The 14652-nt window shown below is 56.1% G+C and overlaps 1 protein-coding gene across 1 annotated transcript in view; it reads left to right on the forward strand.

Annotated features, from left to right (window-relative positions):
- Nucleotides 1-14652, forward strand: part of KAZN (kazrin, periplakin interacting protein) — a 158824-nt gene that overhangs the window by 26831 nt on the left and 117341 nt on the right. The window contains exon 2 of the mRNA XM_042951590.1: nucleotides 8288-8479. Coding sequence (XP_042807524.1) covers nucleotides 8344-8479 — 136 coding nt within the window. The 5' untranslated portion in view covers nucleotides 8288-8343. The remainder of the gene's footprint in view (nucleotides 1-8287; nucleotides 8480-14652) is intronic.

Genomic DNA, 14652 nt, shown 5'->3' on the forward strand with positions numbered 1-14652 from the left:
CCGGCGCTCAGACTGGCCGCTCGGTCGGCCGTTGTCTGTGTCAGCAAGGGGGCCTGGGCCGGAGGGGACCCGCGGTGTGCTGCCATACGTCGTGTGTCATCTAGAAGTGACCTCCGCCTGGCCAGGGGCAGCGTGGGGCCGTTCCCTAGGCATTTGGCTTCTCCCGTAGGGCGCGTGTAGCTCAGGTGCACACCCCAGCGTCTCCTGGGACGCAGGCCTCATGTCAGGGAATAGAGGTCCGCCGCAGAACCTTCCGGATTGGCGGGGGTTGGACATCGGCCCCCCTCCGCCGAGGCCTGCTGGAGGGCACGGGACCGGCGGGCTCTGTACCCAGATTTGGGGAGACGGGGGAGGGAATATAAAACTGAGCATTTGGCGGAAAGTCTAAACTACGTTACTGCCGTGTTTGGATTTTCTTTTGCCCGGGGTAGGATCTACGTACAGCGGGTAACACCTGCTAAGTTACACAGTTAAGGCGTTAAGTGGACCGTTGGAGGTTGGCGGGTTCGGACAGGCACGCACTTGGCTGCTTGTCAGGGCGTCCACCCAGGTGCCGCCAGGGAGGGCCGCTTCCAGGCTGGACTCATTTGCGCAGCCTGGCCTCCGCCCAGAGCCCCTGCCCTCTCCTGCCTCCCCCGGCCCCCAGACCCGGGACTCGGCCTTCTCTGCCTCGGAATCCACCCTCTCGGGATGGGAGACTCACGGGTCAGGGCTCTGCAGTTGCTCAGGCCAAGGCCTTCCTTCGGGATATCAGGGAAGTTTGCCCTCTTCTAGAAGAATGATCGTGATGAGCTACACGTGACCCCTGTTAGAACCTTCCAGAATGTTTCCACTGAGATGATTGCTTTGTTTAATGTTTACCACAGGCCTGGGAGACTGGTCGTGGCTCCATTTTCAGATAGGCTCGGAAGTCGCTTATTCAGAGGTCAGTCAGCTTGGCAGTGGGGAAGCCGGGACCGAGCCCAGGCTGGCTGGCCCCAGACCTGCCCCTCCCACCTCTGCCTCGACGCTGCACCCAGTGCCTTTCTGCCGAGAGCCCAGCACCGGACCGGGCGCTGGATGTCGGGTGCAAACGGCCAGGCGAGTTCCATGTGCACGTCTTTCTCCAGGAGCCGTGTGGGGACCCAGGGCCAGGAGCACTGTGTGCGGAGTCGCTGGGTCACTGAGCCCAGTCCACTGTGGGAAATGAAAACAAGCTCATAGCCCGCTGGGGGGCGCAGCTGCCTCCACTGCCATCCACCAAGGAGAGTCTGCTTGGGCCCTGGGCTCCCTCTCTGTCACCCACAGATTTTGCCACCGTGCCCTGCAAGATTATACAGTGCGGAAGCTAAAACCGTGCGGGCCGGAGCTAAACCGCCCAGTTTGGCTCTGCTCTTTGCTCTCTGTGACCCTGGCCAGATCACCTGACTCCTGGGCCTCAACTTCCCCATCTGTAAAATGGGGTGATGACGATAGGACCTACGTCGCCGGGTATCGCGAGGAATAAACGAGTTAGGGCACGTTAAGTACTCACCACAGAGCCTGGAGCGCGTCGTGGGTGCACGAGGAGTGTTAGGAAAGGAACCGTTGTTGTTGGGATGCGCGGTAATTATAATATTGCTATTTAGACCTTTGACTTGGGAAGGCTGGGCTTGTAAACGTGCAGCTCACCCGGAGAACTTACTGGTGCTTGGTCCCCCACGGCCCCGTTCAGGCGGTTCTTGGGCACACCCTCCAGTCACAGAAAGTAACCCGCTTTCTTGTCTCCTTCCTCTCCTGCCCCTGCCCCTGCCCCTGCCCCTGCCCCTGCCCCTGCCCCTCGAGCTCACAAAAGCTAAGCCTGGAAGAGGCTTCTCGCAACTGGGGGCTCGTCCCCAGGGCCAGGAGCCGCCACCTCCCTCCTGCACTGTGTTGATTCTGCCACAGCCCGCCCACCCCGCCCGCACTCCCTGCGCGCCACACCTGAACTGCCCACAGGCGCAGCTGAGGGGCCCTTAGCAGCGGCCTGAACTCAGACTCAGCCTGTAGCCTGGTTTGGCTCTGGTGGTAAGTCAGCTGGGAAATCAGAGGCTCTCCCGCCCCAGGCAGCCCTGCCTTGCTGATGCTGTTCCAGGTCCTGATGCGGGGGCAGGGCTGAGCTGCACTGTCCAGGCCCCATCGTCTCTTCTCCTCTCTTGGTGTGTTCTTGGCCCTATGCCCACTGCCTCCTTGTTACAAGGTAGCTGCTGCAGCTCCAGCTACAAATCCACTTTCCAGACAAGAAGGTAGAGAAGGGGCACAGCGCTTTTTTCTTTTTAAGTTAGTTTAGTTTTGAGAGAGAGAAAGAGAGAGAGCAAGCAAGCAGGGAGGGGCAGAGAGAAAGGGAGAGAGAGGGAATCCCAAGCAGGCTCTATACTGTCAGCATGGAGACCAGCGTGGGGCTCGAACTCGTGAACCGTGACATCGTGACCTGCGCCGAAATCAAGAGTCTCACGCTTAACCGACTGAGCCACCCAGGCACCCCAGAGTCCCTTCTTTCTTAAAGGACAGTCCTCCTCAGGGGTTTTCTCTTACATCTTGCTGCCCAGACTGGGTCACATGGACCACCCTAGCTGCAGCGGAGGCTGAGAAGTGGCTTTTTAAAAAAAAAAAAAAAAACACCAGGCACTCACTGCTCTTGATGACAAGACGTCTGATGCCAGACAGAGAAGGGCAGGCCTGCCCTGGCTCCCTTTGCCACCTCTGAGTGGGTATGCCCCACCTCCAACCCAGGGGCAGCACCCCTGGTAACGGGCAGCTTCCCCTGGGGCAGGAAAGCCGCTGTCTCCCAGACAGCACTTACTTCCGGCTTCCTTGGCCCAAGAGCTCTGCTCAGTCCGCGGCATTTCTGGCGTCAGCCCTTTCCACCAAGGTCCTAGGACACTGGAGTTGCCCGGCATTGGCAGAAGGGTGGACAGTGATGTTTCCTTTTTCTGTTCTTGGGAAAGGGCCGGGATGGTTTCTCCATAAGCGGTGGCTCCTTCCTTAGCTCTCCCGGCCATTGGCAAAAGGCTCCTTCTGTCCGTGTGTCTGTGGGGCTGGGCTGGGCTGGGCTGGGCTGCACCGGATGCTTAATAAATACCGCACTCTTCTCCCCTTTTCTTTCTCCACCTTGTGCCCTGTAGGTCAGCACTGAGCAGGAGCTCTCTGTGCAGTGAGGAGACTGGCCTCTGCGTGCTCGGTCCAACACCAGGGCCACTAGCAATGCACATGCGCTTGAAACCTGGCTAGCGTAACTGAGGGGCTGAGTTATTCGTTTTAATTAATTTACACTCAAGTAGCTGCGTGCGACTGGCGGCTGCCTTGCTGAGGAGCTCAGCAGCTGTAGACGAGAGTGGGGACCCCCGTTCCCGCCAAGGGAAGACATGCGTAATCAGTAGCATTCATCTAGATTCGTGAAGCACGGGCACCGAGATTGTGAAGGCCCAGAGAGGGACAGTGACTTGCCCGGGGTCACACAGCATTAGACAGCAGCTCCCCTGAGGCAGACAACCCAGATCTTCCAACTCCAGCTTCGTCGCTGTTTCTGAGGAATGTGGTCAGTCCCTCGGCACAGAAGGGAAGGGGAGTTGTGGGATGGTGGCACGCAAGGTTCCCACTGCGCCGAGCACGTGTAAGCGCGTTACGTACAAGGCTCCGTTATTCCCACCACCCCCGCTTTACAGGTGAGGCATCTGAGGGCCAGAGAGGGGAAGTGCCTGCCCGCGGCCCCAGAGCGCCCCCCCTCCCATGGGCTGCAGTCTTGTGCATCTCCCTGTGATGACAGTCCCGGGGTTGCCCCGAGTCTCTGCCTCTGGGAGGATCCAGGGTGTGCGAGATCTGGGTTTACACCCCCAGCCAGGGCGGGTGCAGTTAGTAAGCTCGGACAGGCCTCTCTCCTTCCACAAAGTTGTTTTTCCAGCCTGGTCTCCTAAGACTTGGCTCCCGCGGGTGCCCCGCCCTCCTGCTGCTTCAGGGCCTGACCCAAGGGGTGTGGTGGTCAGGTGGCACCTGTTAGAAAGGGGAGCACAGGAAAATTCCGCCTCCGTCGCTGTTAGCCAAGGAGAAGGGCACCCAGCCGCATCTTGCTCTCTGCTGTCACCTAAGCGCAGGGTGCAGAGAAGGCTGTGCCTGACCCTTCTTAGCCTCTCCCCCCTCCCTCCTCTGAGGTGCTCTGGCAAAGCCTTTTCTCGTGATCGCCCCGTATCATTGTGCCAGAATCCCCATGGATGGGAGTAAGGTTGCTGGGTGAAACACAGCACGCCCAGCGAAATTTGAATTTCAGATAAGCCATGAATACATTTTAGCATAAATATGTCCCGTGTAATATTTAGGACAGGCTTATCCTAAAAAATATTTGCTTATCTGACATTCAAATAGAAGTGTGCATCTGGGGGGGGGGGAGGGGGTGGGGTGGGAGGGAGCACTGTTTGTTTTGTTTTGCTTTGTTTTGTTGTTCTAACTCTGGCAACCCCAAACAGATAGCATGTTGTAGCTTATGTGAGTCCTGAGACCCAGAGAGGTGATGGGGCTTGCCCAAGGTCACAGCAAGGTCCTGGTCGGGACTGGGTTTGAAGCCAGGCCTCTTACAGGTCTCCGGATCTGTGTAGATACAGTAGGTGACCTTAGTGGCCACTTCAGGGCCGTCTAACGAGGCCCAGAAGTCACATCCCCAAGCAGACAAACAAAAGCAAACTTCTCTGCCACCTGTATGGTAATGTGAACACAGATGAGAACTCAGAGCACTCACTCGTACCTTGTTCGGTGACTGCTGAGTGGGGACAGACCCTGGCAGGCTGGGGGGTTGGGAAGAAAGAGAGTGTGTCAGTCTGTTCTGGCTCCTGACAAAAATACGATAGACGGAGTGGCTTGTAAACGACAGACGTGTTCTTCACAGTCCTGGAGGCTGGAAATCCCAGATCCAGGCACTGGCAGATTCAGCCTCTGGTGAGGACCCTCTTCCTGGTTTCTGGACAGCTCTCTATTTGCTGTGTCTTCATGCAGTAGAAGGGACAAGGAAGCTCCCTGGGGTCTCTTTTATAAGGGCACTAATCCCATTCATGAGGGCTCTATCCTCATGACCTAATTGCTTCCCAAGACCCTACCTGTAAATACCATCACCCGTTAGGGTTCAACATGTGAATTGGGGGCGGGGGGGGGGGCTCAAACATTTAGTCTGTGGCAGGGAGCAAGGATGAAAAGTCCAGCGTCTTGAGAACTGCTAGAGATGGGTCACAGAGGAGTGGTCAGGGTTAAGACCTTTTATAATCTGACCCTGGCATACCTCTCCAGGCCACCTTCTGCTCTTTCTCACCTTATACCCATTTACCCCCCTCCACCCATCCATCCAGGGGCCTCTGCTTTCCAGCCTCCTAGGCTTTGCTCATACTCTTCCCTCTGCTTGCCAGCCCTTACATCTTCCAAGGCCCATTTCAGTGTCCTTGTACCCCACGCACATGCAGCTCCTTGTGTTATGCCCACCCGTGTGTGCTGCTGCTTCTACTCACCAGAGACTTCTTGAGGCCGAGGGTGTTCCCTTCTCCTCTCTGGACACCCTACACTGGGCCTGCAGTGTGGACAGCCTGCAAATGTTGGGCCAGAGCGAGGGGAGGGGAGCGGGCCCCCACAGCAAACCTCCTGCTTTGCAGTTTTGCCGAGAGTCTTGCTTGTATTCGAGCCGGGCGATGGCCGGATAGCCGGACGCTCCCTTGCAGACAGCCCGTCTTCGCGGAGTGTGGGTTTGGGGTCCTTCAGCCCTTGCTCCCGGTGGGGTCTGGGAGTGCCAGCCTGAGGACGGGACCTGTCTGTGACATTCACCCAACGGTCCCCAGGGCCCGGAACGGTGTCTGCCATGGGGCAAATGCCCATAAACTCTCATTGGCTTGATGGATGGGCCGAGGGGGTCAAGGCGACTGTCAGTGCGTCACCGCACGCTGTTCGGGGCACCTCCGACCCCGCAGCAAGCGGGACGGAGCGGTGTGACCAGGCCCGCTGCCGGGGAGGCATGCCTGTGGGGCTCGAACTCCCGAAGCATGAGACCATGACCTGAGCTGAGGTCTGATGCTTCGCCGACGGAGCCACCCAGACTCACCCCTAGATGAGTCTGTATCTTCGGGACTGAAAGGTGGCCTGAGGGAGGTCGGAGAGGGCCGCCAAGGCCGCTGCCTATCGGCTCTACCGTGGGAGCGCGGCCGGGAGGGTTTTCCGCAGGGAGTGAGGTTCTGCGCTCTGCATCTCAAGGGGGCCCTCAGGCTTCTGTGGGGAGATGAGTTGGGCGAAGGAGGAGCTGGGAGGGCCGGGGCATCCCCCCTCGCACACGTGGCCGCCGAACCCAGCAGGCCTCAGGGAGGGTGGTAAGAGGGGGACAAGGGACCGGCCGGAGTCAAAGCCACCTTCTCGCAAAGCCTCTGGGGGTGGAGGGACCGCACGTTCTTGAGGCCTTAGCTCTGCTTCCCCTCGCCTGCCCCGTGCCCCGGGCCTGGCTCTGCCCTGCTCGCCTTGAACCCAGGACCCCCGAGGACTGCAGGTCCCAGTGTTGCAGAACGCCGGGCGCCGGTAGAGGGTGAGACGTCTAGGTTGATGAGGGCCACTGCCTCGCCAGTATTGAGCACTTCCTGTGTGCCCCCAGCACGTCCCGGACCAGGCCCATGCGGGGTCGGGGGGGGAAGACGCCTTCTGTGTCACAGTCCGATGAGGGTGAGACCCGTCGGGGGAGGGGGGGGCATCTGAGGCTCCAGGGGGAAGGGACTCGCTCACGGCCACATGCCTCTCTGGAGCCAAACGAGAGACCCAGTGACCCCAGAGCTGTGCCACAGCCGTGACCCTCCCAGGCAGGGACGGCACCCCCAGTCCACGGCAGCGTGAGACCTGGCGAGAGGGCCTCCCTGAGGAGGTGGCGCGGGGGGAAGGCCTGTGCGGCGGTGAGGAAGCAGCCGCAGCGAGAACAAGGGGAAAAGGGCCCTCTGGGTGGAGGCCGCTGCAGGGACACAGGCCCTGAAACCGGGGAGAGCTTGGCATGTTGCAATGAGAGGGACCGGGGTGGTGGGAGGGCGGGAAGGAGGGGGCGCCATGCATGAGTTCAGGGCCATGTTGTCAAGGGCCGGCTCCCATGAAGAATTCAAAATCTCCTCCGGGGCGGCTCGACCCGGGCGGCTGGGTCAGTTGAGCATCCGACTTCCGGCCGGGTCACGATGTGGTGGTTCGTGAGGTCGAGCCCCACGTGGGGCTCGCTGCTGTCCACGCAGAGCCCGCTTCAGATCCTCTGTCCCCCTCCCTCCCCGCGCCCCAAAAAGAAAGAAACATCCAAAAACAACGTTTTTTAGTCTCCTTTTACAAAACCATGGGGTGAGCACCCCGACCACAAGGCTGGCTCCCTTACAGGGTGTGGCAGGGGCGCGGGCGGCCCAGTGAGGCTGCTTGACCCCGCCTCCGGCACCCTCCGAGGCTCGGGGTCTGCTGCTGCTCAGGCGAGCGGCCTGGGTGCGAGGGTATCCGTCCACCCGCAGGGCTGAGCTGGCCTGCAGACTCACGGGGGCCTCCCAAGGCCCCCACCCCCCAAGGGACACCATGTTCTCGCCCTCGTGGATATGGGGTGGGGTTTGGGTGGCGTGGAAACCCCCGCCCCTGGTGTCACCGCCGTCGGCGCCCGCTGGGCCCCGTTCTCCCGCACGTTCAGCCGTGAATGCCGAAGTCCTGTGTCTGCACGGTGCTGGGTTCCCGGAGACCCCGTGTTCCGCGACACCCGTCGAGCGTGCCTTTCGGGGACTGTTCCCTGAGCGTCAGACCGGGAGCTCAGGCTCTGGAGTTGGCCACGTCTGGGTTCGAATCCCAGCTCTGCTACCTGCTGACTTTCTGACCTTGGGGAGTTACTTAATGTCTCGGAGCCTCAACTCCCTAATCTGTGAAATGGGGGCGAGGCTGGAGATAGAGCATCTAAAGGTCAACTCGGCAGGCTGCAGGCTCGTGGCCAGAATCCTGCCTCCTGTCGGCTCTTCGTCCTCGTGCTTGTTCCTGCCTTTTGGAGGGAAGATGATGTCGGCCGTTGGAGTGGACGCTCTCGGTGCAGGGACGGCAGCACCAGAGAGCCCTAGAGAATGTGGCAGGGGGCGAGGAGGGCTCCCACCAGGCCTGCTCTGCAGGTGGACATGGGACGCGCAGGGCTGGGGCAGGGGCTCTTGGAACAAAGCCGGTGGCTTTGAGGTTTTTCTTCCCGGCACACACGTAGGAAGGGCCTCGAATGCAGAGCAAACGGGAAAAGCCAGAGCACCTTGGAAGTGTCCCCTTCCTCTAACCGTGTGCCCTTCTCCCCTAGTGCTCCTGCGGGAAGAAGTGTCCCGGCTCCAGGAGGAAGTCCACCTTCTCCGCCAGATGAAGGAGATGTTGACGAAGGACCTGGAGGAGTCACAGGGTGGCAAGTCCTCCGAGGTCCTGTCAGCCACCGAGCTCAGGGTCCAGCTGGCCCAGAAGGAGCAGGAGCTAGCCAGAGCCAAAGAAGCCTTGCAGGGTAAGTGACAAGTCGGTGGCAGTTCCCTCCCTCCCCTTGCCTGGGGCTCAGGCTTGGGCCACAGGGGCGCCGAGGAGCCAGGGTCCTGCCTCTGCGGGGGGGAGTGGCGCGGACACGGGGGTCTCCCGGCGCCTAGACCCCCAGCTGAGGCCGCCCTGTCCCCCTTTCAGTAGATGTCTGCCTGTCGCAGTGTCGGAGGCTTATGTCACTCCCTCCTCTGGGTGACCGCCACCTGCTCTCCATAGTGGCCGTCCAGGCCACCTCCCTCTGAGGCGTGGACGGCAGGCGGGCGTCTCTGCTAGATCGGGATGTGGACCCAGCAGCTGGGTCTCCTCTTTCCCGCCATTCTCGAGGTCCTTTAGCACCTCCCCTCACGGGACGGTGTAGATGCACTGAACCCTCTGCTGGAGGAGGCGTCCGTCCACCACGTTCGCTCTCGTCCAACGTGGCGGTCTCCCGGGGGGCTCGGGCCCCTTCTCCCGTGGTCGGCCTGGAGGGGGCTCCCCTCTGAGAAGTGCGGTGTCCGGTGTTCCCTCCGAGGAGACGAGAGAGGAGGTGGGAGAGAGTGTGGTGCTTTCTGGCTGAGCCGGGCCACCTGTAAGCACCACGCGGCCAGCCAGAAGCCGCTTTAGGGAAGGAGGAAGCCAGCGGTCCCACGTGTGCAGCCCGCTCTCCCTAGAGCTGGCCTGGGACCCTAGCGGCTGGCATACCCCTCACTCCTGGGGGCCACCTGCCCGCGCTCTTTGGGGCTTGGGGGGGGGTCTCAAAAGGTTATTCAAGCAAGGTTGAGAGTCATCCTCTAACAGTGCGTGGAGACCTCGGACCCGTAACCCAGGGCAAGAAAATGGCCTTTGGGGCTTCCTGGATTCTCTGGAGGCCCCCTTACCGTCTCTGATTCTCCTGGGCAGGGCGGGGTGGGGGGGGGGGGGGGGGGGGAAGCAGTAAAACTTGGCAACCTGCTTTCCACGTGCCATTTTACTAGAATGATAAATACCCTGAAAACTTCATTTTTGAAGCCAAAGCGGTTTTATTACTTAGGTTGAATTCAGGCTGCTATAGCAAAGGCATTCCAAAACGGAGTGGCTTAAGGAATTTGTCTCTGTCTTCCATAACCACCAAGCGGAGCATTTTAGGCTGCGGGGTATCTCTGCTCCCCCTCGGCCTGGGGTAGATCCAGGGAAAGAGCCAAAATCGAGGGGCAGACGTTCCCTTTGGCAAGAGCTTGGTGATAACGGCCATGCCCGCCTTCAGGGAGAGCTGGGGAATGTAGTGTCTACCTGGGCATCCAGGCCCACCCACTGGGCTAACTGAGAGGGAAGCAGGGGCGGGGAAGGTGGGTTTTGCAGGCCAATCAGTCGGCTCTGGTACTGGGTTTCCCTGCCCGGAGCTGGGCTATGAGCAGCAGAACATTGGCACACTGGCCAAGCAGGCTGTCTGTCCAGCGTCCCACTAATGTCCCCCAGGAAGTCTGGAGAATCATCTTTGAGGGTGCACAGCCCCCTGTGAATTCTTTTCAGCAATACGTGTTACTCATAAAGACAGGTGAACCATTTCCTGCTGGGGTAGTGCTTCCGGTGGGGCCACTCAGTGTTCCGGGTGGTGTCTTCAGGCCAGACGGGGCCGGTGGAATGTGCTGTGGTCCAGCCGATGCTGGGCGATTGGGAAGTCATCGCGCCGGGCACGTACGCATTTGCTGCCTGTGCAGCCATCCAGGAGTCTGGGCAGATCTGTGCGAGCTTCGAGCTTCCGGGGGTCTCCTGACATCACTCCTTTCTCAGGATGGAGACTCCAGTCACGGGAAATCTCCCTGAGGAAGTGCCTCGGGGCCTCGGGCTGGGCCAGCTGGTGTCCTTTGGTCTCCCTGAGTGCTATGACCCTGTGGAGAGTTGGGACTACCTTGGACGCAGTCCCAGCCACCTTTGCCAGTATTTATTCCAGGGACGGGGAAGCCTGCTTTCCATGTCTTGACCAGGGAAAGAATTCTCACCCATATTTGCCCTTCTGGACCCGTCTGGGGATGGGGGGGGGGGGGAGCGCAAAACCTCTCTAAGTTGTTTCTCGGTCCAAAGGAATGGGCAGGCTCATTTATCCACCATTCCCCAGCTCCTGGGACAGACAGTCTGCCCTCTCCAGACCTCGTTCCCGGCCTGAGGACTGAGGCGATGTCTGTGAGGGTGGAGAGCTGCCTGTTAAGATGTGCGTGCTTGGGACGCCTGGGTGGCTCAGTTGGTTAGGCGTCCCGACTTCGGCTCAGGTCACGATCTCCCGATTCATGGGTTCGAGCCCCACGTCGGGCTCTCTGCTGTCAGCGAGGAGCCTGCTTCGGATCCTCTGTCTCCCTCTCTCTGCCCCTCCCCTACTTGTTCTCTCTCTCTCTCTCTCTCTCTCTCTCTCTCTCTCTCAAAAATAAATAAACATTTATATATTATATAAACATTAATAAACATTATCTTCCTAACTCTTTGCTGTAAGGCGTCTTATCCATCACCAGAAGTCACCCACAGGCGCGGAGATCTGCCGGAGGGAGTGGCTCCCTTGTCAACAGCAATCTCAACAACAAGGGCTTGTCAGTATTCATGACAGGAAAGCCTTCTGGAGCACCTACTGTGTGCCAGCACTGGATCTGTCCCTCACCCCAACCCTACCAGGGGGTATCAACCCCCTTTCCCAGATGGAGACACCTGAATGAGGTTCAGAATGGTTAAGTAACTTGGTCAAGGTTATAGAGCTAATCACAAGCAGAGACAGAAACTTTCCCCTGCAGGAGCATCCCTCTTCTTCCCTCTGGGGAGTTCAGTCCGGTGGATGAGAGCAACAGGAGTCCTTCGTAGCTCAGGAAAGGGGACAGCAGACTCTGGGGTCAGATCTGGGCTTGAATCCCATCTCTATCTAACTTACTAGCTGCGTGACCTCGGGCAAATTCCCTAACCTCTCTGAACTATATAGTTCTCTTGCTGAGGGTAACAAAACCAAAGCTGTTTCTCTTATAATTGGGGCCAATAATAGTAGCTACTTCAAAGGAAGAGGACAAGATCACTTGTCATCAGGATTAAATGAGATATAAAGTGCTTGGCCAGTGCCTAGTACTGTTAGTGCAAACACTTAGTGATTACCGGACGAGAGGGGGCTTGGCACACCTCGGATCTGCCTGAAGATGTCGGTCCCCTGATTCCCGTTAGGGGTGGCCCGGACCTTAGACCCCCTGAGCCCACCGAAGCTCAAGGTCACGGTGGTTCCCAAAAGCAGTGGGCACCTTCAGCCGGCCCAAGCATCCTGCCCGGCATTCTCCAAAGTCATAAATAAGACACTTTCTCCCCAGCCACAGCACGTGGTGAGTAAATTGCAGACAGATGTGGGCAGAAGGAGGCTGGAGCATGAAAAGGGATTTATATGCCCATAATGAGGAGAATGAGAATAAATGCGCAAAGCAAGTAAGCAGCAGATGTTGGGTGATGCTTGTTAACAGCCGGCGTCCCTGCAGTGGGAAAACACAAAGCCCCCAAAGACTTCCACCCTGGCAGTTCCCTGCCTACCTGCCCCCGTCTTTGCCTGGGGTTGGATGAGACCAGAATTTTCCAGAACGTGAGAGGATGAGGACCTCAAGCAAACACCAGAAACACCAGCCCGGGGTTCCAATGCCAAAGCAAAGCAAAGGGCCACGTTCGGGGAGAACAGGGTTTAGAAGATTCCTTGGTTCCTTTGGGGATGAGTCTGGAATGTCAGGTTTAGGAGTTTGGTCTCGCTGTGTGTGTAAAGGCAGAAGTCGAGAATGACCGTTCAACAAAGAATGGCATTATTGTGTGTTTAAACATAACCGGGGTCCTCCAGCCCTACAGGTGCAGTGAGCTTGCGGCTCATGGGGCCCCTTTGGGGTGTCTGTCAATTTCCCCAGCTTCCCCCTCTCAGTTCCATTGATTCCCCCTGAGAATCAAGGCATTACAGAAACATGACCATGAAAATTTGCTTCTGCCTTTTTTAAATGGTGTGTCGAGTGTATTGAGCATTTTCTCGCAATAAATACTCTTTGAAAACATAATTTGTAATGACTACGTAATGTTCTAGCAAATGGAGGCCCCATAATTTAGCCACTTCCTGGTTAGGACACATAAGTTGTTTCCACTTTTTTCTCAAAGATCTGGGTTTGTAAATCAGTTTATTTTCTTAAGACAACATTTCTCAAACTTCCTGGTCTCCAGACCACTTTATACTCTTTACAAAATTGAGGACCCAAGAGGTCTTTTTAAAAAAAATTTTTTTGTAAATGTGTATTTATTTTTGAGAGAGAGAGACAGAGCTCGAGCAGGGGAGGGGCAGAGAGAGAGGGAGACACAGAATCCGAAGCAGGCTCCAGGCTCTGAGCTGTCAGCGCAGAGCCCAATGTGGGGCTCGAACTCACGAACTACGAGATCATGACCTGACCCAAAGTCGACACTTAACCAACTGAGCCACCCAGGTGCCCCAAAGGAGCTCTTATTTATGTGGTTTAGTTCTGTAGGTGTTTACTATTCTAGAAATTAAAGCTGAGAACCTATTTAAGTCTCCGATAATTTATTTTTAAACAACAGCAGTGAAACCATTACGTGTTAACATAAATTTAAAATTTTTAATGAAAAATACTTATATTTTCCCCAAACAAAGCTACTTGAGTGAGGAGAGCAGCAGCGTTTTACATTTTTGCAAAACCTTTTTAACGTCAGACTTGCCAGAAGACTGCCAAATTCTCATACCTGCTCCTTCAGCCAGGCTACGGTGATTTGTTGTTTGAGTTGAGTATCTGGCAGCAAACAGATAATATTGGAAAAGGGAGGAGGGTATTAATTGCCTTATGAGGTGATTGTAGGTATTAGTAAATTTGTTGGCATACTAAAACTCACTAGATGGTAGTATCTGAGAGATTTGCTGCTGTGTGCGATCTCAGACTTTCTCTGGTGAGGGTTTTGTGTTCTGTTGCAGTGAACATGGCCATTGGTCTCGTCTGCCCTTTGAAGGGATACTGCACCACACACGACTTTTTAGCATCTACTATTGATCACTTTTTTAAAAATAAATGTTTATTCATTTTTGAGGGAGAGAGCATGAGCAGAGGGGGGGCAGAGAGAAAGGAGGACAGAAGATCTGAAGTGAGCTCTGCCCTGGCAACAGTGAGCCCGATGTGGGGCTCAAACTCGTGAACCGTGCGATCATGAGTTGAGTTGATGGTCACTCAACCCACTGAGCCACCCAGGCGCCCCTACCATTGATCACTTGAGCAGTGCATCCCCTGAATGATCACATCTTCTCAATGATGACATACTTCATTATCCATCACCAAAAAGTCACATTTATTAACATCACCACTCATCTCATCAGAAAAGTCTTTAAGTCTTGAGAAGCTATTGGCATGGTGGCACATCACATCTGCCGAAATTCTCACTTTTGTTTGAAAGCTCAAATTTTATCATCGACAACCAATATGGTCAGTTGTTTCTCAGAAGGAACAGGCTCACTTAGTTCATTTGTGGACTTAGCAGTTTGCCAGGTACCTCGGTTAATACGTTAGTCACTTGTCTGTCAAGTACATGTGGTATTCTATGGCAAAAGTGGCTAGTTTAGCTTGCAACTCAAATGGTCATGCAAATGTCTTTCGTCAAGATAGCCTTTGTTCTTTGGTATGCAGCAAAAGAGCTTTCAATGTGCCTCCATTTAAAAAAAAAAAAGTATTCGGGATCAAGTTTTAATAAAATTAATAATTCTTACTGCTTCATCAAGGACATTCGGAAGCAAAACTGTGCCCTCCCCGTTTGTTTGTTTGTTCTTTCAAGAACAAGTGCATGGTGTCAAGAACATAACGACTAATATGGTTTGATGCCTCTGCCTGGATTTCTGCTAAGATGGTCAGCATTTTACTCTGCGTTGCTTTCGTACCAATGGTGAAAATACACAGTAAAAAAGGCAAATAGCATCATAGCATTATTATGAAAATAGTTTTCCTCATGGATCCCCTGAAATGATATTGCTGGTGGTAGTGGCGACAGCTAGCATTTCTGAGCAGTGTGTTTATGCTACATACTCCAGAACTTTAGCTCATTTAGTCTTCCCAACAAGCCCAGGAGGTGCGCTGTGAGTGTGCCAGGAGTATGCGCAGTACCTGGTTCGAGCCAGGTTTGGACTTCAGCAGGGTGGACTTCTGCCCT

Source organism: Panthera leo, chromosome C1 (genome assembly GCF_018350215.1).
Source record: "Panthera leo isolate Ple1 chromosome C1, P.leo_Ple1_pat1.1, whole genome shotgun sequence".
NCBI classification, from domain to species: domain Eukaryota; kingdom Metazoa; phylum Chordata; class Mammalia; order Carnivora; family Felidae; genus Panthera; species Panthera leo.